The 27032-nt window shown below is 33.5% G+C and overlaps 2 protein-coding genes across 3 annotated transcripts in view; one reads left to right on the top strand and one right to left on the bottom strand.

Moving 5' to 3' along the window:
- LOC123554233 (26S proteasome non-ATPase regulatory subunit 1-like) overlaps positions 1–27032 on the top strand; it is a 319840-nt gene that overhangs the window by 275630 nt on the left and 17178 nt on the right. The window lies entirely within an intron of this gene.
- LOC123554235 (5-hydroxytryptamine receptor 2A-like) overlaps positions 1–27032 on the bottom strand; it is a 34997-nt gene that overhangs the window by 5598 nt on the left and 2367 nt on the right. For both annotated transcript variants that reach the window (XM_045344232.2, XM_045344233.2), the window contains exon 2: positions 24730–25381. In XM_045344232.2, coding sequence (XP_045200167.1) covers positions 24730–24994 — 265 coding nt within the window. In that variant the 5' untranslated portion in view covers positions 24995–25381. The remainder of the gene's footprint in view (positions 1–24729; positions 25382–27032) is intronic.

Genomic DNA, 27032 nt, shown 5'->3' with positions numbered 1-27032 from the left:
GAAAATTGGTCAGAATTTTTTATCTTGATGATATCTAGGTCACATGTGCTCAAAAACTAGGTCACTGTGTCAAATAATAGAAAAAACGATGTCATACTCAGTTCAACACTGGGTCATGTGGGGATAGGTGAGCGATTCAGGACCATCATGGTCCTCTTGTTTATATCTTAAGTGTTGTAGAAATTTGTAGACATCTTACTGTAGTATTGCCTACCAGTCTGAAACATTACACAAACCTTGTTGTTGTCTTAGAACCAAGGTCTTTCTGGCTTCATCTCATGCAGTATTAAGCATGGTTTGTTTTTGCATTTTTTAGCAACAAAGTATATACTTCTTAGAGTTTGCAATGCTTAAGTATTTGCTACTTTAGTTTCATGTTGTGATGTTCCTACTACCAGGTCTTCAACTCGAGGCACTGTATCTGTAAAACAAACTGCTGTTACATGCACATCAGAAAATGTCTGCTACTTACAGTTTGAGACAAGCAATGTGCAGCTTGTTCACGACTTCCATTTCCTTCACATACAAAATTGTAAGTTCAGCACTGCTAATAACAAATATTCTCACCTGTGATACTGTAGAGGCCAAAGTTAACTTGGGAATTTTTTGTGGCCTTTGTCCAAATTGAAAGTCTGTTGGTGTCAGTTGTACTACTGCAATAACACTGAGAAGTAATATGATAAAGTATGAGTCTGTGTATGAAAAATTAAGCTTAAAAGTGACCTGACCAGTTGACTTAAGCTTCTGTTATATTTTATCTGATCTTTTACATGAAAATGATACTTTTCGTATTCATCAAGTAAAGTCAAGCTGTTCTTCATCAATTTACTTTTTGTTAAGTTTGATATTACTGATAAAGGAACAGACAGTTTACAAATTTATAATTTATATTTGAGAAGAGTTATGAACAGAGATGTAAAATACTTCATTGCAATTGATTTTTATTACAACCAGGATTTCATTTCCGCCATAAAAGGGAGGAAGGAAAAATCGGTGCTGATTACAACAAATGATCGATCTATTCCACAGTCATTGACAAATATACCTCATTCTTTTATATCTCCATATTCCACAGTAATATCTTGATAGTTACATTAGAATAAAATGTATCATGAAGAAGCATGGCTTTATTGTTGTTTTTATTGCATGTCTCCCTGAAATATGCATTGCAGAAAGATAGTATCATTTGAAGTGTAACTGTCTGGTAACTACCATCAGATAAATGGTATTTCGAAGGATTTTAGGAACCACACGTGTCGTGTCGTTTCTACATTTGTTTTAAGTTAATTAACAGTTTTCGCTTTATTACATTTATTGAATTAGAGGGCATGTTTTATGTGTTAAGACACTCCATTCAGAATTACCGGGTTTATTATTGGACTAGTTTTTTTTTTAACTTTGATGTTTCACTATAAAAATTATTTTAAAATTCATTTTAAGGTACATTTTATTACATTTAATAAAAATGCAACAACGCACATATATTATGACATGTTTTGCAGAAAGGTTCTTAAATTTTCTGATTTAAAATTAGTTAAACATAAAATAAATCCACAACTGATCCATATTTATCATTTCCACAATTGATCCATGCTCTCAGCAACTGATTCATACTTCACACAATTGATCCATGCTCTCAGCAACTGATTCATACTTCACACCATTGATTCATGCTCTGAACAGGGGATTATTGCTCTGCACAACTGATCTATGCTCTCGGACAACTAAATCATTCTCTCCATGTTCTCCACAGTTGATTTATACTATCCACAAATTATTCATGCTCTCTGCAACTGATTCATGCTCTCTACATGATTCATATGCTCCACAACTGATTCATGCTCTCTACATGATTCATATGCTCCACAACTGATTCATGCTGTGCGCAACTGATTCTTTATTTCCATAACTGATTGATGCTCTCCACAACTGATTCATACTCTCTACAACTGATTCATACTCTATGCAGTTGATCTATGCTCTCCACAACTGCTCAAGTTCTCTGCAGTCCATACTCTCCACAACTGATTAACATGCAGTTTATTGCAGAGAACAAGTTAATGCTGGTACAGAAGCTTGGGGCACTGATAGGCCTTACAGAAGAAATACTGGTGAAACTGCCTTTACATAATGATTATAATAAAAGTAATAGAAATAAATAACAGATCAACAATGTTAGTTGGCCTTGGAAAGTTTCTATCATTTGTTTGTTTGTTTCACTTACCTGGAGTTTTTTTTTGTTTGTTTTTTTTTTGCATATTAATGCAAGACTTAGTATGCAGTTGATATATTTATTGTTCTTTGTTGGTTATATAATGATGGAAGATTTACAGCACTGGCACGGTTTGATCATTCTAATTCTAAAACAATAAAATATAAGATATTGTTATGATATGCTTAAAGCAGTTCAAAAAATAATATTTTATTGTAAGTCTGTTTCTTACAATACTCATGATAAATACACAGAAATATTTACTGAATTTTAATAGAATCTGATTAAATGTGATAAATAATGAAACACACACAGAAGCTCCCCACAAATTCTCGTAGTACAGACACAAAGGAAAGTTTGATAAATATCTTGCATGTTTTTGACAAGTCATTAAAATTTTGAACCAATGCAGAAGATGCAACAGTTTTTTGGGTGTGAGGTGGATTTCCAATTTTGTTTCCACAGAGTTCTGGCCATGTGCATGCCTTAATTATTTGCCAAAATTATTACTTTTTTTACACAGAATACTTTCATTGTAACAGCTGAGCTGATTAAACATTTTACATGGAAATGCTAAACATTACCAAGGAATTTTAGTTCCCATACAGGCGCCCAAAAAAATTTGAGATAAAACCTTTTAAAATCTTGAAAATGTCCAAACTTCCAAATCTGTAGAAATCAATTTTGGTATAAAACTTAACTTAAAATCTTCCACGATTTACTTTTATACTTATAATACTTACATTTTACCAGTTCACATTTTCCTGCTTCACATTTAAACTTCAGTCGGGCCATCAAATCAATAGATATACAGACAGACTCTGTGATTTAAAGGTGTTCATATTGATTTGATTGATTTTCTATAGAATTATGAATAATTACTGACTGTCAGAGTAATAGACCATTTCACGAAGTATATGCGCATGCGCAAACTGATTACCGTTAATCCGTGAATCAACGTGATTAAACGATAAGACAAAAACTGGGGGCTAAGAGATAGATAGATAGGTTATGTACAGCGTGTTAAGTTTGAGACAGTTTTCTTCAATTTTGAATCGAATTACGTTGAGAATAAACAATAAAATAGTCTGTATAGCTAAACGCTTTACTTAAATGTCTTACGATAGCTGACCAATCGCTGCGTCTGTAGTTTATTGACAGGTGTAATGAGCGTGAATTTCAAACACAAGTTGCGTCCTTAATAACTTGTTTAATTAATAGCAAAAGCTGATCTTCACCCGATGGACAATTATTGAAAAGGTCAAATGTACACTTTTTACGCAAATGGCGGCGAAAAATCAAGTTTTAGCCTAAATAGTATGCCGTTTTTACAGTGATTAATTTAGTTTCGGGCGCCCATTTCAATCAAAAAGAAATTTATTTCATTTATTAAATTAAACCATGGGAACCTTGTACCCTTTTCGGAAGGAATTTTAAATTTATCGACTTTTGCCAAAATTTTTTTTTAGAAAACTTAAATTTTCTACGAATATTTATTCGAACAACTAAAAAAAAAACCTAAACTCATAATACAAATTTATTTTACTGTAAAATTAGAGATAAAATGCGTTTTCGCTGTATTGTCTTCAATTTTCCCCTACAATGCTTTTCACGGGAAATTTAGGGGAAAATAAAAACAACAACATAAATTGCATTTTAAGCGTACTTCAATTTTGTTAACAATTCTCCGATTTCTTTCTGATTTTTATTGTCAAACTTGTATGCCTGAATGGATGTTATACACACAAAAAAGCGTAATGAAAAAATGATACTTTTTATTAAACATTTGACTGTTCGTTCTCTCCTCCATAGGTTTTTAGAAATTTCTGGGAAAATGATCCCCGGGGTGTTTTTGAATGAATAAGATAACAAAAACTCCTTGACTACCGGGTTTTTAATTTCACGCTACAGTGCTAAGAAAATTAGGAAGTTTAAGGAACTTTAAACATGTCTTTTCCCACATTTTTCCCAACCAAGTTATATTGTCTGTTTGTGGAATTTATTAATTTTATTTGCAGCCTTTTTTTTACGGCCTGTAGCGTTATTAAATAGTGTTGTTTTTTTTTTTGTTGTTGTTTTTTTTTTTCGTATAAAGTTTAAGCCCGTTTCAGCTGTTTCATAAATAACTAAATGCGGTTTTCTCCGGAATCTGGAGATGTTGTTCGGGCCCGGCTTTTACAGCACTGCATGAAGTGGGAAAATGTAATTTCTTACGGAGGGTACCTACTGGTTAGAAAGTATAAAAACAGGTTGTGTAAGCAAACGCCGTGACAAGGTTGTTGAGAAAAAGGCGTAAACCCAACACAAATAATTTGGGCATCAAATGGATAAGTACAATAATCTATTTATTTCATGTCCGTAAATTTTTACGTCTGACATTAACTTCATGTCGTTTTGATTGTGCATATTTCGACCAACTTATAAGGGTATAATTATTGTTTCTGGGGGTAATTTTTGACTGGATGAATAAGACAAAGACTATTTTTAAGAGTCATTTGTATTTTGATGTTTCAAAACTGGAATTATTTTAAAATCTAAATTGCACGTATTTGTTAACAATTTAAAAAGATGAATGTTAAATTGTGGGAAGGACTTATATACCGATCATTTGAAATAACTTGTAGCCTGACCCAACTGTTTTTGTTGTTGTTGTTTCATTTTGTTATGTGTTAAAATGATATGCTTGTGTGTTTTTTAATGTATGAAACAAAAGGCAGTCCAAAAATAATGTTTAAATAAGAAATGAAGTGAGATGTAAATGTTTTAAACGCGAAAGTTCCATTGTCGTTTGTTTTTTTTTCCCTTTTTTTTTTTTTGTTAGTGCTTCTTTAAAACAGACTCTTAGTGGTGACAGGGTTCTAAATTTTTGCATAATATTCACGTTATTCAAATTGATAAAAAGAAATACACATACTGATAAAAACGGTGGATTCGATATGAATACGGTCAAATGCTGACAAAATCATAACCATATTTTTACTCTAAGCAGTCAGATAAGACTTCAGTTTTCCTATGTCAATATCAGCCGAATCAATAAACCACTGAAGTGAAAAACCTTTTTTACCGATTTATGCATCAGGAAACTTTGTTGCAAAAATCGATAAATAACTGAAGAGCCCCCAGTTTTTCAAATCCCGTTGCGTCTCGAGAATTCTCGCTTAGAATGCGTCTACCGATCAAGACTTTTCCAATACTTAGACGCTTGCCGTGAAATGGTCTATTAGTCAAGTTTAATATAGAATCAGTCAGATAAAACGTATAGAATGACGACAAATTCATCCGCTTTCCTATTGACGTTTGAAGAGATGGTATAGACTGAAGGAGTGAGGACTATTATAAAGTTAAAAGTAAATTACAAGAACATGCCTTTGCCTAAAAATGATAAAAATTTATAGTAAAGATTTAGAAAACTTTACTGATGAATTTTTGTATATCTATTTACACCATGATTTAAGGTGTTAGTGAGGCTGACACTAACTCATTAAAATTGTATACTTGCAACGTTATTTTACACTTATTAAGAAGTATGTTTATTGATTAAAAAGGGGATTGGGGCAGAGGTTTTAGGGTTTTGGGTTGGGGAGCATTTAGATGAGGGAATAATAAAGATACTTGTGTAGAATTCAGTACAGTACAATTTTGTTACTATTTATAGTTACAAAGTATCTATATATTATATTTAACACTCAATAAATGAATTTTTATCAGCAATCATGTGTTACTTGCAGGGCTGGGATATAAGTTTAACAGTTATGAATCCTTTCATCTTTATTTCCATGCAATCATCCTTATTGCTTTATCACCCAGTCTTTTGTGACATAATTAGATTCCGGCATCGATAATGCACCGTTTTCAGTGAAGTGACAAACACAGTCGACCAATAATGTGAAAGATGCATCAGCGCTATCTTGCCATCAGATCAGCATGCTGCCTTTTTTGTCAGTATCTAATGTTACAAGGAAATCTGTTTTGTCCGCAATATCGTTTTGTTCTTTATGGACAATAATTTGAGTTTTTTGTCATACGAAAATTATGTACTGTGACAGTTGTATAACAACGTTTTATTATGGGTATTTAGCTAAGTATCTATAATCGTATATTTACAACACTGTAGCAATGTAAGCTATAATGTAATGGCTCATGTAATATAATGGCTTATTTGACTTTAACTTTGTTAAATAAGGCATATTAAAAAGTGAACTACATACAATTTTTAAGTAGTTGTTCTGAAGTAAAACTTGGTACCATCATAATCCATACTTAGCTGAAAAAAAAAGATATTTAATGGTTTCCTTAATGATAATAAATTAACATCAGTTGCTGTTACTTATTAAATGCAAGAAAACATAGGATGCTGTCTCTAATTGTTTTTGAAGTGTTGTTATCCCCCGCCGATGAAATCGGGAGGGGGATATTGAAATGGCGTTGTCCGTCCGTCAGTCAGTCCGTCCGTCCGTCCGTCCGCAGCCATTTCTCAGTAACTACTTGGTAGAATTTCATGAAACTTGAAATAAACATGAACCAACATACTGCGATGATGCCCGTCAAGTTTTTTTTTTGATTGGTCAATTTCCCTCAGAGTTATTGCCCTTGATTTAATAAAAAATGTCCGTCTGCAGCCATTTCTCAGTAACTAGCAGGTAGAATTTCATCAAATTTGAAATAGACATGAACCAAGATACTGCGCTGATGCCCGTCAAGTTTTTTTTTTGATAGGTCAATTTCCCTCAGAGTTATTGCCCTTGATTTAATGAAAAATGTCCGTCTGCAGCCATTTCTCAGTAACTAGCAGGTAGAATTTCATCAAACTTGAAATAGACATGAACCAAGATACTGCGACGATGCCCTTTAAGTTTTTTTTCGATTGGTCAATTTTCCATATAGTTATTGCCCTTTAATTGTTTAAAAATCCACAGATCTGTACATAACAAACCAACCAATTGGAAGAATTTCATTAAACTTCTTTCATTCTTTTCCATGAACATTTATTATAAACATGTGATGTTGTGTACACCTGGTCACCACCTTACCTTGGTCACCCCCCTCACACCCCAATTTTTTTTTTTTTTTTTTTTTTTTTCATTTTTCGTTTTCTATCAATGTTTATAATCAACATGTAAACTGTTGTATCCTCACCCCACCCCCACCCAAACAAACCATTCATTTTCTTTTAATTTGATTTTGACTAATGAAATTATTTGCTTCTTGGTAACATTCTTAACTTTTTGCTGGATATATTTTTTTGCCGTTCCTCAACTCTGACCCTTTCGGCGGGGGATTCCAATTCATCGAATTTGCTTGTTTTTTTATAAAATTATTTCTCACAGGTAAATGCAGAAATAGTTTGACTGTTTGATCAACCTTTTCCATTACAGGGTTTGTCTTGAACTTGGCTAAAATTATTTTGCAAGATCCAGGTATAAACTGTTTATCATTTTAAAGAGCTCTGAGGGTGGTTGTATTATCTTTCAAATTAAAACAATGTTAGTTTTTTAACAAAAAATTATGGTTGTTCCAATTTTAAAAAAATTGGATTAAATCACAATTTCCTGAGTTTTACATTTTTAGCTCGACTATTCAAAGAATAGTCTAGCTATTCTACTCACCCTGGCGTCGGCGTCGGCGTCACACCTTGGTTAAGTTTTTGCATGCAAGTACATACAGCCATCAGTTAAAGGCATATAGCTTTGAAACTTATTTTTTCTTTTTCTAGGTCAATTACCAACCTCTCTGGGTCAAGTCCCATAACTCTGACATGTATTTTGAGCAAATTATGCCCCCTTTTGGACTTAGAAAATTTTGGTTAAGTTTTACATGCAAGTTACTATCTCCAAAACTAATGCAGATATTGATTTGAAACTTCACATGTGTCTTCGGGGTTATAAAACTAGTTGATAGCAGCAAGTCCCATAACTCTGACCTTCATTTTGGCCAAATTATGCCCCCTTTTGGACTTAGAAAATTCTGGTTAAAGTTTTGCGTGCAAGTACATACAGCTATTTCTAAAAGGCATATAGATTTGAAACTTATTTTTTCTTTTTCTAGATCAATTACCAACCTCACTGGGTCAAGTCCCATAACTCTGACATGTATTTTGAGCAAATTATGCCCCCTTTTAGACTTAGAAAATTTTGGTTAATGTTTTACATGCAAGTTACTATCTCCAGAACTAATGCAGATATTGATTTGAAACTTCACATGTGTCTTTGGGGTTATAAAACTAGTTGATAGCAGCAAGTCCTATAACTCTGACTTTCATTTTTGCCAAATTATGCCCCCTTTTGGACTTAGCAAATTCTGGTTAAGTTTTGCGTGCAAGTACATATAGCTATTACTAAAAGGCATATAGATTTGAAACTTATTTTTTCTTATTCTAGATCAATTAATAACCTCACTGGATCAAGTCCCATAACTCTTACATGTATTTTGAGCAAATTATTCCCCTTTTTGGACTTAGAAAATCCTGGCTAAAGTTTTGCGTGCAAGTACATACAGCAATTACTAAAAGGCATATAGATTTGAAGCTTATTTTTTCTTTTTCTAGATCAATTACCAACCTCACTGGGTCAAGTCCCATAACTCTGGCATGTATTTTGGGCAAATTATGCCCCCTTTTGTACTTTGAAAATTCTGGTTAAAGTTTTACATGCGAGTTTCTATCTCCAAAACTAATGCAGATATTGAATTGAAGCTTCAAATGTGCCTTCGGGGTTATAAAACTAGTTGATAGCAGCAAGTCCCATAACTGATATTCATTTTAGTCAAATTATGCCCCCTTTTGAACTTAAAACTCTTTTGATATTTAACCTTTTTGGGTAATATTTTCCTGCTTCTGGGACAATATTTCGAATAGTCGAGCTTGGCTGTCTTATGGACAGCTCTTGTTATTTCATAAAATTGTTATTTCTATGTTAATAAAGATACCCTGTAAGTGTGAAAAGTGAGTGGGTGTCCAGAATGGCTGAATAAAAAATGATAAGCCATATTGAAATTGTTACCTTAAATTCAAAACTAATCAAGATATTTTTGAAATTTAAGTAGTTCATATTACAACCTTCAGGGTCCATTAACATGATGTATATCATCGATGATATTGTTTCATTTATTGAAAGAAACGGGGTGAGGGGGGACCTTGTAAAGGAAAACCATGCTAGTGTAGGCCCTTTCCCCAAAAGTCATGATCTAAATTCAGAAAACACTTTTGGCAGATAATTCATTACACTGAAATATTTATAGGTTTATTTGCATAATTCCAGATAATATTTAGAAAAGACTGCTAAAATATGTACAAAATTTTACTTAATTGACAGTTTCTTAGTTTTTATGAATATTCATGAGATTTGACAGTTCAATAGAAAATAGATTATCCTTCCAGACACATTAACCATAGCCATTTCTCTGTTGCTTGCTTTTATGTTCTTGGTAGGTTTTTTACCCCTGGCAACTGCTAAAGCCAGAGGAGGTAGTCAATAATCCTCATAATGCAGAATGTACAACACTTAAATTAAACAACACAAAGTGAAAAATATTATATAATTTTATATAAAATCAAGAATATTAAATTTAATGCTTTAAGTGTAACTTGAACAAATAGTGTTACATTTTTTTACTATTTACCAGAATTGTCACAACAAGTTAAAGTTCTTTTAGTAAATGTTGCCTTTTTAAAGTCACTGAGAATCAAATTTCCACTTTTGACTAGAAAAATAAATTGTTAAAAAAAAAAACAGAAATGAATCTGGGGGGACATAGCGGCTTTAATACAGTCCAAGTATTGCTATAAATTCATATAAAATTCCTTTTGATTATTATAATGAACTTGTTTGAAACCTGTTTAAATGCCTTTCAGGAGAAAATAATGTATTGTTTGATTTTGGAATGACATATTATGTGTACACCAAAAGGGTGGCTGAGATCTGGGATATATGAGCCGTGCCATGAGAAAACCAACATAGTGGGTTTGCGACCAGCATGGATCCAGACCAGCCTGCGCATCCGCGCAGTCTAGTCAGGCTCCATGCTGTTCGCTTTTAAAGCCTATTGGAATTGGAGAAACTGTTAGCGAACAGCATGGATCCTGACCAGACTGCGCGGATGCGCAGGCTGGTCTGGATCCAGCTGGTCGCATACCCACTATGTTGGTTTTCCCATGGCACGGCTCATATTATGATTGGTTATAAATATTCTACTGACTTCATGATCTTTTTGTACCATTGTGGTTCAGACAATGCTGCAGAATTTATCACCTGGCATAAATAGTTAGAAAACTAGTTTTGGTGAGGGCAAAGACTTTTGCAAAAAAATAAAATGGGTGTTTTCAGCACACATGTTGTACAGTTTTCTGCTATTGTGGCACATGCAGATAGGAAGTAAATCTACATGTATGTGCAACTTTAGGGGACAATATATTTCAAAGCATGATAATTGGAGAAAATGAATTGTTAACCTAGGTCATTTTTTCCAGTGAATTACAGTGCTAGACACATGGTGATTGACTGTTATGCCAGGCACCATAGATAGAAGTACTAGGTCAGAAGGTTAGAGTCTGCCACACACTGAAAGGCATCAGTAGTTGTTTAGACAATGAAAATACTAATAAACTTTGATAATGTGGCAGTTGACCTCAATACAATCGACACTGTTTATTTTCCAATACAGGTGAATCCGATAATTGCTTTACAATAGATCTGTGACGGATTATCTTTGAACACCCCTGGACTTATTGGACTCAACTGCCACATTATCAAAGCTTATTAGTATCTTACAAACTACTTGTTTTTCTTTAATTATATACACATCCGGTATCAATTATTTGAGAATTTCAGAATACAGTAAAATTCAGCTTTCAATCAAACATTTTTAAGATTTTAACAAAATGTTTTCTCAGGATGTACTCAGTCTAAGTAACTCATTGTCTGCCAGTGAGACTAAATCTGTTAAAGTGTATACTGTTTTGTTTGATAAAAATGTTGCGTTTAATATTTTACTGGAGAACAGTTTATATTTCAAAATGAGTCTTACGTTCAGTCATAATTATCTTCTATATTTGTAGTTTGAAGGATTGGAATGTACAGTAAAACAGCTGGAGTTGAAATAGAAATTACATTTATCTATGTGTTTTTGGTGCAAAGAGATAGAAAACCTGGATGAGTGCTATAAAGTGTCTTTGGACTATAGATAATTCACCTTTAGAATGTCCAAAAAATAGTTCCCATAAAAATATAGTTCCAATGAACCAAAGTGAACTTCATAGATGAATAGTTTACCCTATGTTACCAGGTCATGTGATAAATGATGAATAAAAAAACACTATATAAGTGTCAGTATGTTTTTATTTCAAGATATTTTTATTTGATATATATTTTCTATATCAACCACTTGTCAGCTGTAGGAAACTGCTGTTGAAGCTTAGAGCAGATACTAATTCTGAAGGAAACTGTATCAGAACTATCATCACAATTTCACTCAGTTAAAAAAACCTATATTATGTGTTTAAAAATTCAAACCAAACTCACTGTCAGCCTGTATACCATTTGGTTTCTGATCAGTTTCTAGTGAAATCTTAGTAAGTCTCATAGTGGTCAACATTTTCAGGACGGTTGTCTTGTTTCCAGTTGTTGATCCCTTTCAATATGGGGATCAGTTGCTCAAAAGTAAATTTGAGTCACAGTGACATCAACATTGAAAACAGTTTCTGCTCTATAACCAGTCAAAAGAATGTTATGGCTGAAGAATATGGTAGCCTATAGTTAGTAAAAAATGCCTGCTGTTTTAGAGGTCATTAAATTTTGGTCAAAGGTCAGTGTCATAGCTTACAAAATTACATATATTACCCGCTTGCCTCTGAAGGCCCTTCATGCTTATAATACATAAGCTGTTTCTATGATGGCCTTGAAAAAGTAATTTGTAAATAGATTTTATTTCTTTCCCTGATAACTTTTTATCAGTGTTTCATTGAACCAGGACATAGATGATAAGATCCCATCTCACAATACCAGCAAGAAAAGCATTGAAAAAGCAGAGAATAAATAAAAGAACAGACATCATTTATTGGTTAGAATTTAGAGTCATATAGTCTTTAGATGGGTAAGAAAACTTGCAGCCTGTCTTAAACAGTATTTTAACAAAATTCTAGTATATCAGAAACTAACAGATTATACACAGTTGTGCAAAAAATACAAGGGAGAAGGAACATGAAAAAGTCATAGCAATGATATTGTGAAGATTTTTCTCTTTTTTTGACTTTGATATTGCAGATATTCTGCTTACAACCTCTTCAAGAACGAACTGAAAACAAAATGCAAAAGTATTTGAACCAACTGTAGACTGATTTCTCTGTAGAGTTGCAGGAAGATATCTATCAAGAACCATTTAATTATAATATGAGTTGCTATTGTAGAATTTCTTCAATTATTCTTAGACATTACAGGGCAACTTGCCAAGTGGATTTGGGTAATTATGAATTGTGTTTTATTACATGAAGGCAGGTCTGCTTTGCCCCCATCAAAGTGGATTTGGGCAGTAATAAAATGTGATTAATACTTCCAGGAATTTATGACACTTCTTGATATTTTACTTTGATCATCTGTTCTTACAATTATACTTGTCATTATTATGATGGAACTTAAGAGAGTGGTAATGATTGTTAGTAATTAGCAGTAGGTTAAAGTGTACTAAACGAAATTAACCACAATTATGTACACATTTTATGTTAGATGTGATAAATACTATGTGCATTTTTTACAGCAGTAACAAGATAGTTTACATGATAGAGGGGTTTTGAGATGTCTTATAATAGGTGTGTCATTATAAAAGGGGTGTCATGATTAAAAGGTTTAATTTTCAGTTAGCAACCATTTCAGTTGGTCTGTTTTACATGCTTACTGTAACTATTGTATAGTAGGCAGTTGCAGTTTATTGGAAGTATATTTTGTATGAGTTTTGAGTACTGGGCTTATTTTCTGACCTTACTGCTGTGTAACTTGACCTGAAGACGACCCTTTGATTAGAGACAACCTTGCTGTAAGACCACTTTTGACCAGAGATGGCCTAGCACTAGCTTAATTGTTGATGTTTGTTAACAATATATGACAATGTATGCAGGTCTGCTAAATAAAAGACATTGCAAATAAAGACCACATACAACTAGTAGTAAATTCACAGATCAAATCCACAAACCTTTCATTGTTGTTGAAGAACAAAGATTAATTACTTATAGTCACCAAATGGAATTACCAGGGAAATTCTTTCCTTGAAATGATAGAGAATCTCTATATTTCATGATATAAAAAGACATTAAGTAACACCTGCTCTGTCATTACCAAGCCTCCTAAGCCAGCTCTTGATGCAGTTTGTGTGGGTTTTATGTGGGTACATTCAGATGGAGCACTTGTCCAGGAACAGCACATTAAGGGGAAGTAAAGAAGCATTTAAGATGCAAATGTGTAGATCAAATTTAATATAAAGTATATCAACAGTTAAGATCAGATGTTGTGTGTATATTTTAGAGGGAATTCAGGGAGACAAAGGGAAAATTATAAAACATTATTATTTTTGTTTCAGAGCCATTTTCTTAAAGAATAATATTTCTTCAAATTTCAGTCTTGCATTACTGGTAAAATTGCCCATGATCATGCCAGATCTAGAATCTACTATCAGTTGATTAATTCTAAACAGCTTCAGAAGTGATTCATAGGTTCCTAGTCCTTGAAGCCTTCCAAAAACTATTAAGATATGGCAGTGTTTTTGTACATAGTCTAGTATCTTGTAAGGGAAAGTGAATTTTCTCAGAAAAGAAGCCAAAGATGTTTTATTGTCTGATTTTAGATTGCTACATTGCATGTCTCAGTCAATGAATTATTCAAAGATGTTGAAGTTATACTGTGGCTTTATGGTCCAAGATTATCACTTTTATTGTATGGAAGCACTGAACATGACCATTTAAAAAATCATTCTTCTGATCAGTGGTGTCAGCTATATGATGTAATTGATAAAAATTTCATACCCAGAGCTGTTGTTTCCTTTTTATATCTGTTGCAAGATGATAGCTTTTTCAAAACTTTTTTTTTCATTAGTAAGTTATAGTTAAATTTGCAGTGATCTTTGATTTCTAATACTGACAGCTGTACATTGTAGTGCATTTGTTCAAATTGTTGCTTTGGATTGATTAAATGGTCTTAACATAGATTTGAGAATAGTCTCAGTAGCCAGCACCTGATTGGTAGTTTCAGGTCACCATTTTGAAATTGACCAATAGCAAGGTTTCTTTCTGATACGGATTTTCAAAATGTAACTGGAACCTTGCATAATGGTCTGTAACTTTTATATATAGATGTAGTGAGAAAATTGATGTGGCTAGAATAGTTAGACTCGGGCTAAATAAGTTGAGAATTAGATTATTCCTACTTTATCAAAGGTGATTATTTGATCGGAGCTATTAGAAGATCTTTGGAGAGCAAGTGATTACAGTCAGACAGGGAATACTCCAGGGCTTACTATTTTTGAATATTTTATAGGAGGGGTATGTTCGAAGTCCTGCCTTTATGTTCAAAGCTCTATAACATGCACAATACCTATTAATAACAGGTTTTGAAGTATTGTCAGTGAATTGCAATTTGTATGATCAGAGTCACAAATTAATAATTCTTCACCTGTCTGTTGTGAACATCCATTTCAGAAACAGATAGAAATTTTATATTTTATGAGCCGCGCCATGAGAAAACCAACATAGTGGGTGTGCGACCAGCATGGATCCAGACCAGCCTGCGCATCCGTGCAGTCTGGTCAGGATCCATGCTGTTCGCTTTCAAAGCCTATAGTAATTAGAGAAACTGTTAGCGAACAGCATGGATCCTGACCAGACTGCGCGGATGCGCAGGCTGGTCTGGATCCATGCTGGTCGCAAAGCCACTATGTTGGTTTTCTCATGGCACGGCTCATATGTATTTGAGAATGAGAAAAAGATCTTACTAATAAATGAAATCTGCACTTAATTTTCTAACACTGAAAATTTGGTTGAAAACAGTAAATTTTTATGTGACTTTAGTGGCATTATATAAATATCATCCTGAGTTCTTCATGATTCTCCAGCTTTTAATAGTTATTAACTTCATATGCCTTCAGTAAATATCAAAAACAATTAAGGAACGTGCAGTAGGTAATTGTGAATTGATATATCAGACACAGCTGAGAATGGAATCAGATGCAATTTTACTACAAGATGATAATATTTGATGAAGTAGGAGTCTTTCATGTGGTGTCACTGAACTTGCTACATGAAAGACAAAATGGCAATTTCTTCTGTGAATGTAGGGTGCTAAACCAAGCCTAAAACATGAGTGCTGAATTATAAATGTCTGTAAGTGTTTGGCAAATGGTGCATTGTGCAGCCACATCCAGATCAAAGCATCTTTGATGTGCAAAGGAGTAGCTTTCAAACACTTGTGAGGCATTAAGGTGTATTACCTATGGCACCTCCTGTCTGTTAGTCAGTGTCAACAGAATGAAGAAATTGCTTGCCAGAATTTCATCACATACATATTAAGCACATTAGTTTGGATGGTATAGTAGAAAACTAGTGTAAAACTTAGAGCCACAAAAAGCATTCCCAGTCCTTATGGGACAAACAGATAATTTGAGTGTTAAAGATAACTTCAGATTTTAGAAAATTATTTTTGACAAAAAGATGCTGCAGCTTCTGTTACATAGAAATTTGACCAATCAGGTTTTTATAGGCAGTTCATAAGAAAACAATAATACAAAAACTATTAAGAAATAAAAGAAGTGATAATTTTATTTCTGCAGAACAATGAAGCAGTGCTTTGCAGAATGTACAAAAGGCCATGGAATGTAACAAACCTAATGGCTTATCAGTTATCTATATATTAGCTGTATAGTGTATCAGTTTGAGTAAGATATATTTACCTTACTGTCATGCAATCAGTTAACTCCTGGGTGTTATATCTATAACATAACTGACAGTTTGCTACAATCAGTGCCATGTTTTATGCTATCTCTTTGCTTTTAGATTATGTCTTTGGGGCCACTGGCCTCAAAATGCTCACATTTTTTCCTTTATGTTTTATGCTGTAATAGACAGCTAGGTCTGGCTGTGTGATATGTATATTGGGTATTTCTGCTATTTGTTTGTTTATGTTGAAATGTCTCCTGTCATATGTGTGATGTTTCTTTTTGCTTTTTACATTTCGGTTAACTACAGTAGATGCACATGTTATATAATCAAATTATCCTTCTTTTTGTATGTACTAAATTTTTGAAATTTTTTTTTTTTTTGGATTGTCAGAACTGCTGGTTTCATATGTTGAAATATTTTGACAGCACACTTTTCAAACCTCAGTTTAACATAGTATGCTTTGTTTTTCAAATTAGCTTAAATATATTGCAGGAAGTGGGCTTTTAAACATTATTCACTATATTTATTACTTTTCATATTACTTGTATTTAAGGGAAGACTGAGACCGAGCCATCTGTATTATTTATCAAAGAAATAAATTTTAATGTAAAACCAGTGTTGTAATTAAGCAAAACCATTTTCACAGTGCATAAAATAATTATGCTTAATGTGCTTTATTACATTTTTAAATATGCAAGGTAATGTGGAATGAAGTAGTGTATTAAATATATTATCAAGTGAATAATTAAGTACCAATAGAGTATGAAAATTAAACTGTTTTGTTCCAATTGAATTTGTAATGATTCTAAAGTGATTGTAATTCCCCTTTAAAAGTTTTGGACATAAGTCATATATATTATACTTGATTGTATTTTTGGATATATATATATACTTGAAAAAGTGTTTAATGAAATAATAATAATATTAATAGCAAAAGTATGATAAAACATTATTTTCTTCTTTCTGAATTCTGTAACTTAGAGCATGTGTGAAGCTTGTAAGTTTTGATTTCCCCTACCATATCAGTGGATGTTTGTTGATTGGCAGTAACCTGTATTGGCTATCTAGTAATTAGCAGTAATTGGCTAGACTACATTTCCGGAATGTTTGTCCAACAGGTGCTCCCCTGATTGATTAATTGACCACATGCTACTGCCCATATGATGAGCAATATTCATCTAATTTTTTCTAGTAAAATCATAGATGTTTTTTATGATGGATGGCTGTAGGAGATAGTAAATCTAGTACAAATTATTTCTTGATTTTCTCACCATATTCAGCAGTAACAGATGGTTGTATAATAACAAACGTTTTGCATTTTGTCCACACTGGCTTCCAGTAGTCATTTCTTCAATTTGCTTTTTACTGCATCAGTTTCTATGAATGACATTGACCTTGACCTTTGCATTTTCTTTAAAACTTCACAGTATTATACAACCTACATTGAAATGCTCTAAAACTTCTTTTATCTGATACATATCCTACATTGGAATTTCCTAAAGCTTTTCTTTTGTCAAGTACTGCCTTCTTTGGAATATCCTTATTATATAAGCTTTTCTTCTGTCTTATATAGCCTACAGAGGAGTTTCCTAAAACTTTTCTTTTGTCAAGTACTGCCTTCTTTGGAATACCGGTATCCTAAAGCTTTTCTTCTGTCTTATATTGCCTACAGAGGAGTTTCCTAAAACCTTTCTTTCATCTTTTGCAGTCTTTTTTTGTACTTGAACTTTGATTACTGCATCTTACTATGATAATTTTTGAGAAGTTGGAAAATACCAGTTGTAACATTGACCCTGACTCTTGTTTTCATCAATTTATATCTCAAAGTGACTGTCTTGTAATTATTGTGACCTTGAGTTTGACATTGCTCTCTAGAAATGCAGCAGTAACATCAGCAGCATGTAACAAGGTTTAATGTTTGTGTGGATATTATAATCCAAAGCAGTTTTAGCTAACATCATTGATGGTAACTGTTGTCAATAACAGTCTAGGATTATCTTACATTGATGACTTATTCATAAATTTTAACCCAAGTCATCATTCATATGAGTACACCCCAGACTGTGCTCTTTGAAATATAACCAAATTAATTGAGCCGTGCCATGGGAAAACCAACATAGTGGGTATGCGACCAGCATGGATCCAGACCAGCCTGCGCATCCGCGCAGTCTGGCCAGGATCCATGCTGTTCGCTAACAGTTTCTCCAATTCCAATAGGCTTTAAAAGCGAACAGCATGGAGCCTGACCAGACTGCGCAGATGCGCAGGCTGGTCTGGATCCATGCTGGTCGCAAAGCCACTATGTTGGTTTTCTCATGGCGCGGCTCAATTATTCCTTGCGTTACTGTATTAACAGTAGTAATTAAAAGCATTGATGAAAATATTATTGAAAACAGAACATTTTATGAAGATGAATTGGCTGTCAGCACAATATGTCCCGCAGGAGTTGAAGACAAAGTTACTGTCTAAGCTACCGTAATGAAAGAGTTAAATGCTAAAATGTTCCAATAGCATAATGGTAGGAATAGAAGATAGAGCTTTTTTGCCTTAGTCCACAAAAGTTGTAAAACCTGGTATCATTTCAATAAGGAAAAATGATTTGTCATCCAGTGGTGTATCATTACATTCAGCATAGCCTGTAGCAAAAGAAAGTTCTGAGATGGAGAGATAGGATATGTAATACAAGAGATAAAGAGGAAGAAAGATGAAGGAGTTGATACAATATGTTGAACCTTGTTAGGTGTGACAGGCTAACTGGCTCCTCTCAGTTTCTTCATATCACCTCAAGGTTTTGCATAGTGTTCTTTTTCCTGTTACTTATATTTTCTTAATGATGCGTTTATGCAAAACTTTAATAAAAATAGAATTATTTGGGGGTCGTGAGAATTTCTTTCTATCTAAACTTTGAGATTTGATAAAAAGTGTTAATGACATTGTCACTTTTGTCTAAGAAAATTTTACTGTTTGCTGGCATTGGATTTGTGATTGCAGTGGTTTGACTGGTTTACTCACTTCCATATAAGAAATTGTGTTGCATTAAATTGTTGTTACATATAGTATGTTGTAGTAAAACATGATAATGGAAAACTCTGTTTTAACTTAATATTTAAACCAGCTTCTTTTTCACTCTTTCATATTAAGATTTTCAATGTTTTTGAAATCATTTTCTATGCTGCAAAATATGACAATTTATTTGAATCAATAACAGACATGTTTTGCTGAAGACAATTTGTCAAGCTGTCCATTGCCCATCAGGGAGAAACTTGAAAATAGTTGTGGCTGTGAGTGCTAAATTGTTTTTTATTGCCACAAGCACTTGTGAAGAATATAATTAAGGAGCAGAGATGACAGTTAGTATTCTTAGAAAATAGGCAATTAATCCATCTAGCTTACACTAATAATACAACCCTGTGGAGGAAAGAAAATAGAAAGAAATTGTTTAATAATTAATTCGATATCCCTGCTGCATGATCAGGTGGAATTTTTATGGCAAATTGACTAGAAATATTTCAGTTTTAATTTGATATTGACTAGACACAGTTTATCATTTCATAGTCATACATGCTATTAACCAGGAGCATGCCTTGTTTTAGTACTTTAATGCAAACAATTCTTCAAAATATCTTAAAAAGTAATCGTTCTTAATTACTGGAAATATATATATAATGCCACCAGGATCTGTACTTAATGAATGTATCAGTAATGTTTCTCTTTGATTGGAAACAGACAAAAAGAGCAAAAAAGATGCTTATGTCTTTTTTTAAATAAATTAAACCACAGTTCATTGTCCATTTGGGAAAACCTACAGTGCAACCTATACTGAGTGAACACCTAATGCAAGACTTAACATGTGGCCTTTGCATAGACTTATGTACTAAGAATTTACAGTAATTATAGGGAAAGAGAATATATGATGTTGTTTAAAAGTGTTTGTTCCTTGGAGATGTTGTTAACAGGGGGTGAATGACAACTGATAGTTAAGAGGTGTTTCTCTATGGAGGTGCTGTTAATAGAGGTGATACTAAATTGAACAGATGATTTGACTATTACAGTAAGCTGCAGATACCATTGTGCTCACTAGTGGTCATAGTTGATCATGAGATATTTTGGTTGTTCAGAGGCATCTTTAACCCTTAATTAGCCTGATAAAGTTCTAAAAATTCAATTTGGACAATACCATTTATTATTAGAAGGATTTTCACTGAAAATTTACTGACTGCATGGATAGCGAACAGTGCAGACCATGATCAGCCTGCACAGATGTGCACAGATTGGCTGATCTTGGTCTGCACTGGTCGCAAAGGCAGAATCACTTGCTGACAGCAGGCTAAATGTTAATCAAGGTTATACAGTACTGTAACATTACTGACAATTTACATTTAGCTGCTGCTACCAGGAACCAACTAGATGTCACAACAGTTACTGTATTAAAACTGGCAAGAAGTATGTATTCTCAGAGAAAAAAAAACACTTTCCTCAGAAATCTACTGGAGTTGTGATTGTACAGCAATTTACAGGTTGTTGACGTAGAGTAGACATATTTTCCCTGTTGTTTTTACTACATTCATTTGATAGTTTTTGAAGTGTCAGTTCTTGAGACTTTCCAGTATGTTGAAAAATATATAACGGTAAAAAAGGGGGAAAAAATCCTCATGACTTTTATAAGGTTACAGTTATATAAAATTTGTAAAAACATAATTATAATATATTTCAGAAAGCTTATAGTGTAGCTTGTATAAGGCTTATCATGGCTTGATTAGATGTGATGAGTTAATCTGATAAGTGCCAGCTTCTTAACTTCCTGCTTTATCTACTCATATCCAGTTTGACTATTTATTGAAATCTGCTCAAATAATTAAACCTACTTGCCCGTTTTCTTTTTTAAAGGCTTAGAGAAAAAAGTTGTGATTTTTTGTAGTAATAGCAGGTTATTCTAAAACCTTGGTCTTAGAAAACTGTATGTCTGTTTGAAACATGTCCAATAACTCAGTGTTTTACATATGAAACAGTTATTGCCCAAATGGGAGTAAGTTTTTTGAATTTATCAGTTTTCCACAGGTAAAAAGCTTCAAAGGGAAAGTTCTAAATTATCTAAATTTATGATATAAGGTATTAATATGCCAGAACTAATTGCAGAGGCATAAATCACACATGGAACTGTATTACATTATTTCATTATGAAAAATTTCAATATTCCATGATGAAAAAAATACTGATGTATTGTTTTGTCCTTGGATAGCATTCATTAGTTCTGTAGAAGATTGATTGAATGAGATATTATATCAGCTATAGGGCAATCATTTATGATTGTAATGTTGACAAGATTGGCATTTTTCTGCAATTCATTCTGCACAAGAACAATAATTAATGAAACTAATTGTAATTGCTACTTTGATGATTGTAAAGTAAATATCGGAACTAATTTTTTCAAGAAAGAAGTTATAGTTATACAGTGCAAAAGTATTGTATAAAACAATACAATATTAATGCTCAGATTGAATAACTATTCACACAGATAGAAAGCAATGGTGTCAAGAGGTTTGGAAATAACCTTTTAGTACAAGTAGACTTAATGCTAAATATTCTATGGATCTTCGCTTTTTTCTCATGACGGCTGTAATTGCCGCATTAGCAGGAACTTTCGTCTTGGCTCCGAAAAGTGCTCCAGAGTCACTGAAACTACTGCTGATTATTTCTCCAATTTGCATATTGACGGAATGCAAGTCCTGCAAATTATTCTTAAATGTTTTCTACGATAATTTAATCATCAGGCTTTTGGATAAGCTACCATCTTTTCAATTTCCATGGCAATAAACTTGTTCAACGGTTACAGACCTTTGCTCTGCTAAGAAACAGGGAAATGAAAATAAATTATTCCTGCGGATTTTCCGATTTTCGTCAAAGCTTAGAAATGAAGCATAATGTGGCATCGTTCAGGAAGATATATGACGCTATATCACATTCAAAATAGAATATATGTGACATTCCATCTGAGAAAATTAAAAAGAATTCAGCTTTGCATAAAAGAAACGTTCTATGTGAGGAAAGTAGACAAAATTTAGCATATGTAACAGTTTCTTAGTGAATCGTTCTTACATAGTGGCAAGATCTGCAGAATTATTGTATAAGTTATGGCAATAAAGCAAATTTACCATTTTACCTGCCTTGATCTTTATTAACCAATTTATAGATTGATCAAATAGTATAATTGCGGCTAAATGTGACTACATAATGAAACAATATTGTTTGCAGGTGTGTTTATTAATAAATAATACTTTCTCTTTGTACTGTATTGGTAATGTGTCCTGGTGAATTAAGAATTAATATTTCATTTCATATTCCTGAGATTTGAAAGTGTTGAAGTTCTGCATTTCCTATAGGTAATTCGGAAGATATCAATATTTTAACCTCAAGAAAAAGCAATACTTTTCTTCGTTAAAGATATTATGATTATGTATTTCATTTCATGCAATAACATACAACTATTCTTGAAAATCATTATCTGTAGGACTTTGAGCTAATCTAATTAATTTTAAAGATTAAAGTTTGCTTATAAGATCTTGGTGCAATTCCATATATACTTCATGTTTGCCTCTAAGCTATTTTTTGGCATGCAGTAAGAGTTTTGAACAATTTCAAAATCTGCAAAGAAAACAATTGCTTAAACTTTAGTTTACTGTTTAACCTTTTTATGCCCCCGAAGGGAGGCATATAGTCTTTGAACCGTCTGTCTGTCGGTCCGTCAGTCTGTCGGTCTGTCCGCAATTTTCGTGTCCGGTCCATATCTTTGTCATCGATGGATGGATTTTCAAATAACTAGGCATGAATATGTACCACAGTAAGACGACGTGTCGCGCCGAGACCCAGGTCCGTAGCTCAAAGGTCAAGGTCACACTTAGACTTTAAAGGTCATTTTTCATGATAGTTGGGTGTGTCCGGTCCATATCTTTGCCATCGATGGATGGATTTTCAAATAACTTGGCATGAATGTGTACACAGTAAGAGGACGTGTCGCGCACAAGATCCAGGTCCGTAGCTCAAAGGTCAAGGTCACACTTAGACTTTAAAGGTCATTTTTCATGATAGTTGGGCGTGTCCGGTCCATATCTTTGTCATCGACGGATGGATTTTCAAATAACTTGGCATGAATGTGTACCACAGTAGGACGACATGTCACGCGCAAGACCCAGGTCTGTAGCTTAAAGGTCAAGGTCACACTTAGACGTTAAAGGTCATATTTCATGATAGTGCATTGATGGGCGTGTCCGGTCCATATCTTTGTCATTCATGCATGGATTTTAAAATAACTACGCATGAATGTGTGACACAGTAAGATGACGTGTCGCGCGCAAGACCCAGATCTGTAGGTCAAAGGTCCTAAACTCTAACATCTGCCATAACTATTCATTCAAAGTGCCATCGGGGGCATGTGTCATCCTATGGAGACAGCTCTTGTTTTAAAAGCCTTGCTAAATATCTAAAATCAACTGGTCTGTCATTCAATTTGGGCTGTACTATTTATTATTCGAAGGGGTGTACACAGAAAATTTATTGACCGAACAGGATGTGCAGGCTGATCTTGGTCAGCACTGGTCGCAAAGGAAAAATCACTGGCCGCCAGCAGGATAAAGGTTAACTTATATAGAATTTACATACCGTACATGTAGCAGATTTATTACAAATAGACTAAATACGCAAATGAGCCGTGCTATGAGAAGTGGCTTTGCGACCAGCATGGATCCAGACCAGCCTGCGCATCCGCGCAGTCTGGTCAGGATCCATGCTGTTCGCTAACAGTTTCTCCAATTCCAATAGGCTTTAAAAGCGAACAGCATGGATCCTGACCAGACTGCGCGGATGCGCAGGCTGGTCTGGATCCATGCTGGTCGTAAAGCCACTATGTTGGTTTGCGTATATATATTTGTGATTTGCTTGTCAACAGCACTCGCTGCTAATTTTAAAAGGATTAGTTAAAGGTTATCTATGTCTTACAGTTTCGTTTTCATCACTGTTTAGCTGACAGACATTCATCTGTTTTTACTGTAAATGCTTGATTCATTTATGCCTACATAAAAGAAAAGGAACTCAATGCCTTAAAATTGAAACATTGCTGCACCAAATTTATTCATTGCTTTTAAAGATGGTTGTCTGTTATTATTAATGATAAAATTGAGTATCTACAAAATTATCCTTTTATGTGGTGATGTTTAATAGATGGGTGCATGGAATGTGCATATAAAATATTTATTCCATGTGTTTAGATTTTTAAAGCAGTATTTTTACCATTAGGAGTTCTGTAGACTTTCACAGCATCAGTTTGTGATTGTGTTTGATTTGTGCTCTTATTCTTAAATACTGCTGAGGAATTTCTGTTATTGATCCTGATTAGTTAATTACTTACCCAAATTACCTGCTTACTTACTAAAATGTCTTGAAACATCTACCTGAGACATTTGAACCGAGACATTTAAAGTCCTCTGGATGTAAGTTGTCTGATAAAGATCAAAAAATATACTTACCAGTGTTTGTGAAATAACAGATCACAGTAAAATTCAATGTTATGCTGATTTAAGTTATGAAAGTTTTTTTTCTTTATTAAACTTACCAAAAAATTGATGAACAATACTAAGTGGCATGACTATTACGGAGACCAAAAGGTCAGTGATAGCCAGTGACAAGAGGAAATAGTTGGTCACACTTTGTAATCTTTTCTCCATAGATACTGCCATACACACGAGAATATTTCCTGTTATTCCAAACAACATGATCGGCAGTAACACTAGAACTTCCCAGTGATACTGCTGGTCCAAGACGCCAGTGCCAGAAATGTTACTTTTGTTGGATACGGTACTATCCGTGGTATTCCACATGGGTCTTGTCGAGCATTCATTTCCTTTAACACAAACGTATGTATACAACACACACCGTTAAAACTTGTAAATCCAATCACTGGAATAGTTTGTATTAACGCAAATAATACTGTTTTTTCACTTTCTTATGGCAACAGCTGACGTCGATGTTATTCCGTTACATCATTTGTTTTTGCGTAAATAATAACGCACTGAAAGATCCGGCCTTGAATGGATGCCATTTTTGCATGTTTTATTGAATATTTTCAGGTTTTTCATACGATTAATTCAATTCCTGTGAGTGTAGGATGTGATATTTGATTAGATTGTCAAAGGGTTTCTTTGGTGAAGTCCAATTTAGCGATCATCACAGCTTCAGTTGAATGTCAGGAGTGTTCATTCATATCTCTGTATAGGAAAAGAAAATGATTATTATATCGGACAGATTTTGTGTATGAAAAGATGATTCAATTTTGCTAAAATAATAGGCTTATATGCTGTGTACAATGAAATCAGCTGCATTTGGAGAGGGAAATTAACATTTTTGAATTACGTACGAGATAATGGAAGTAACGTAATTGAAAATTAAGTATGCAAATGGAGTTAGGAAGCGTATAGATAGTATCAGGGATGTTACACCATGTCATGTGACCATCAGTCTGTTGTCCGTTATACTGAAAAATGTTACTAAAAAGTTCGGTGGGAGGCGGTGTAAACTTGATATTTTCCTCAGTCAGAATATATACTTAACGAAAATGATTTTTTCTAAAGTGAAAAAAATCATTGAGTTTATTGCAATGTAAAAATCAGAATTTCTGAAACAAATACATTTCTTTGCAAAACAAAATATTTTACCTTTTAATGAAACCCTTGTATACAGATTTAAAGTAAGTGTGAACAAATTAAAGAGAAAGGAAAGCATGTACAACAAAGGAACTCACTCAGCAGCCACTCTGTCCAGCTTTGAGTGACAATATGAGCAAAAAATACCTGAAGATTCACCTGACATTTAAGATATCATAAAGCTTAGACTTATCATTTTTCACTGAGAACTATAGATTTCTGGATGTTGTGACTGCTTGAAGTTAATCAGCTGTAGATTTCATAAATAAGCAAGTAGGAATTTGTCTTTTTACCTATTTGTTAACTTTTCTGTGTGGGAGTAAATGTTGCAGTAAGGGGATAAGTAAAATATATTTTTTTTTTCCAAAAGCTTGAAACGATTATCATTTTATAAAGTACATTTTGACAGAATGTCACTAATCAGGAAATTTGATTTTTTTTAATCAGGTTTATTGATTATAAGCAAAAAACAAAAACAAAAAAAAACATTGTGAACAGACAGTTTGGAGATATCTAAAATGCTCAGTGACTTGATAAATGTCACAATTCCTCCATCAAAAGAGATTTTGCCAGCTGAGGCCAGTTCAGACATATATGAAACGGAAGAAGCCAACTGGAAAAAACTGATCAATAAGGCATTTCACATGTTTGCTGAAACCAACAGTGAAAACAGGCATAAATTGAAATTATAGTTGGGTTACTAAATTTAGCCTGAAAAAGTGAAAAGGTCATGTTTTTCCACAAATTGGCTTAATTTACACATTTTTACCCAGAGTTTCTGACTGTATATGTGAAAAACCCTAAAGCCAAGTTTGAAAAGGCCAAAGATGGCAGCAGTTCAGACTTGGTTTGGGTTCTTTGAATATTTGAAATCACCTTTATTAAGATTTCAATGAAATAATGCAAATGATCTTACGGAAAAGATGTTTTTATTCTGGAGAAGAATTGAATAATTCATGGCAACCACTGTTTAAGATCCCTGTCGGAAGTTGTAATCAGAATAGATGAAGTTCAGATTGAAAATAGCAGTCTGTTGTAAATGACACACTGTATTGTTACATGCTCGAATGAATACTAATGAAAAAGACCACAGAAAAATTATTCTTCAGCTAAATAGAATGTAAGGAACTATGGAATTAAAACATAAAGATGTGAACATTTAGCAAGAAAGAGTTTATAATTGTTAGAATTGTATCATAAGAGTGTTCGTGTACTA

This window comes from Mercenaria mercenaria, chromosome 7 (assembly GCF_021730395.1).
Source record: "Mercenaria mercenaria strain notata chromosome 7, MADL_Memer_1, whole genome shotgun sequence".
Classification (NCBI taxonomy): Eukaryota; Metazoa; Mollusca; class Bivalvia; order Venerida; family Veneridae; genus Mercenaria; species Mercenaria mercenaria.
The sequence above is the reverse complement of the archived record's forward strand: the minus strand, read 5'-3'. Positions and strand labels throughout refer to the sequence as shown.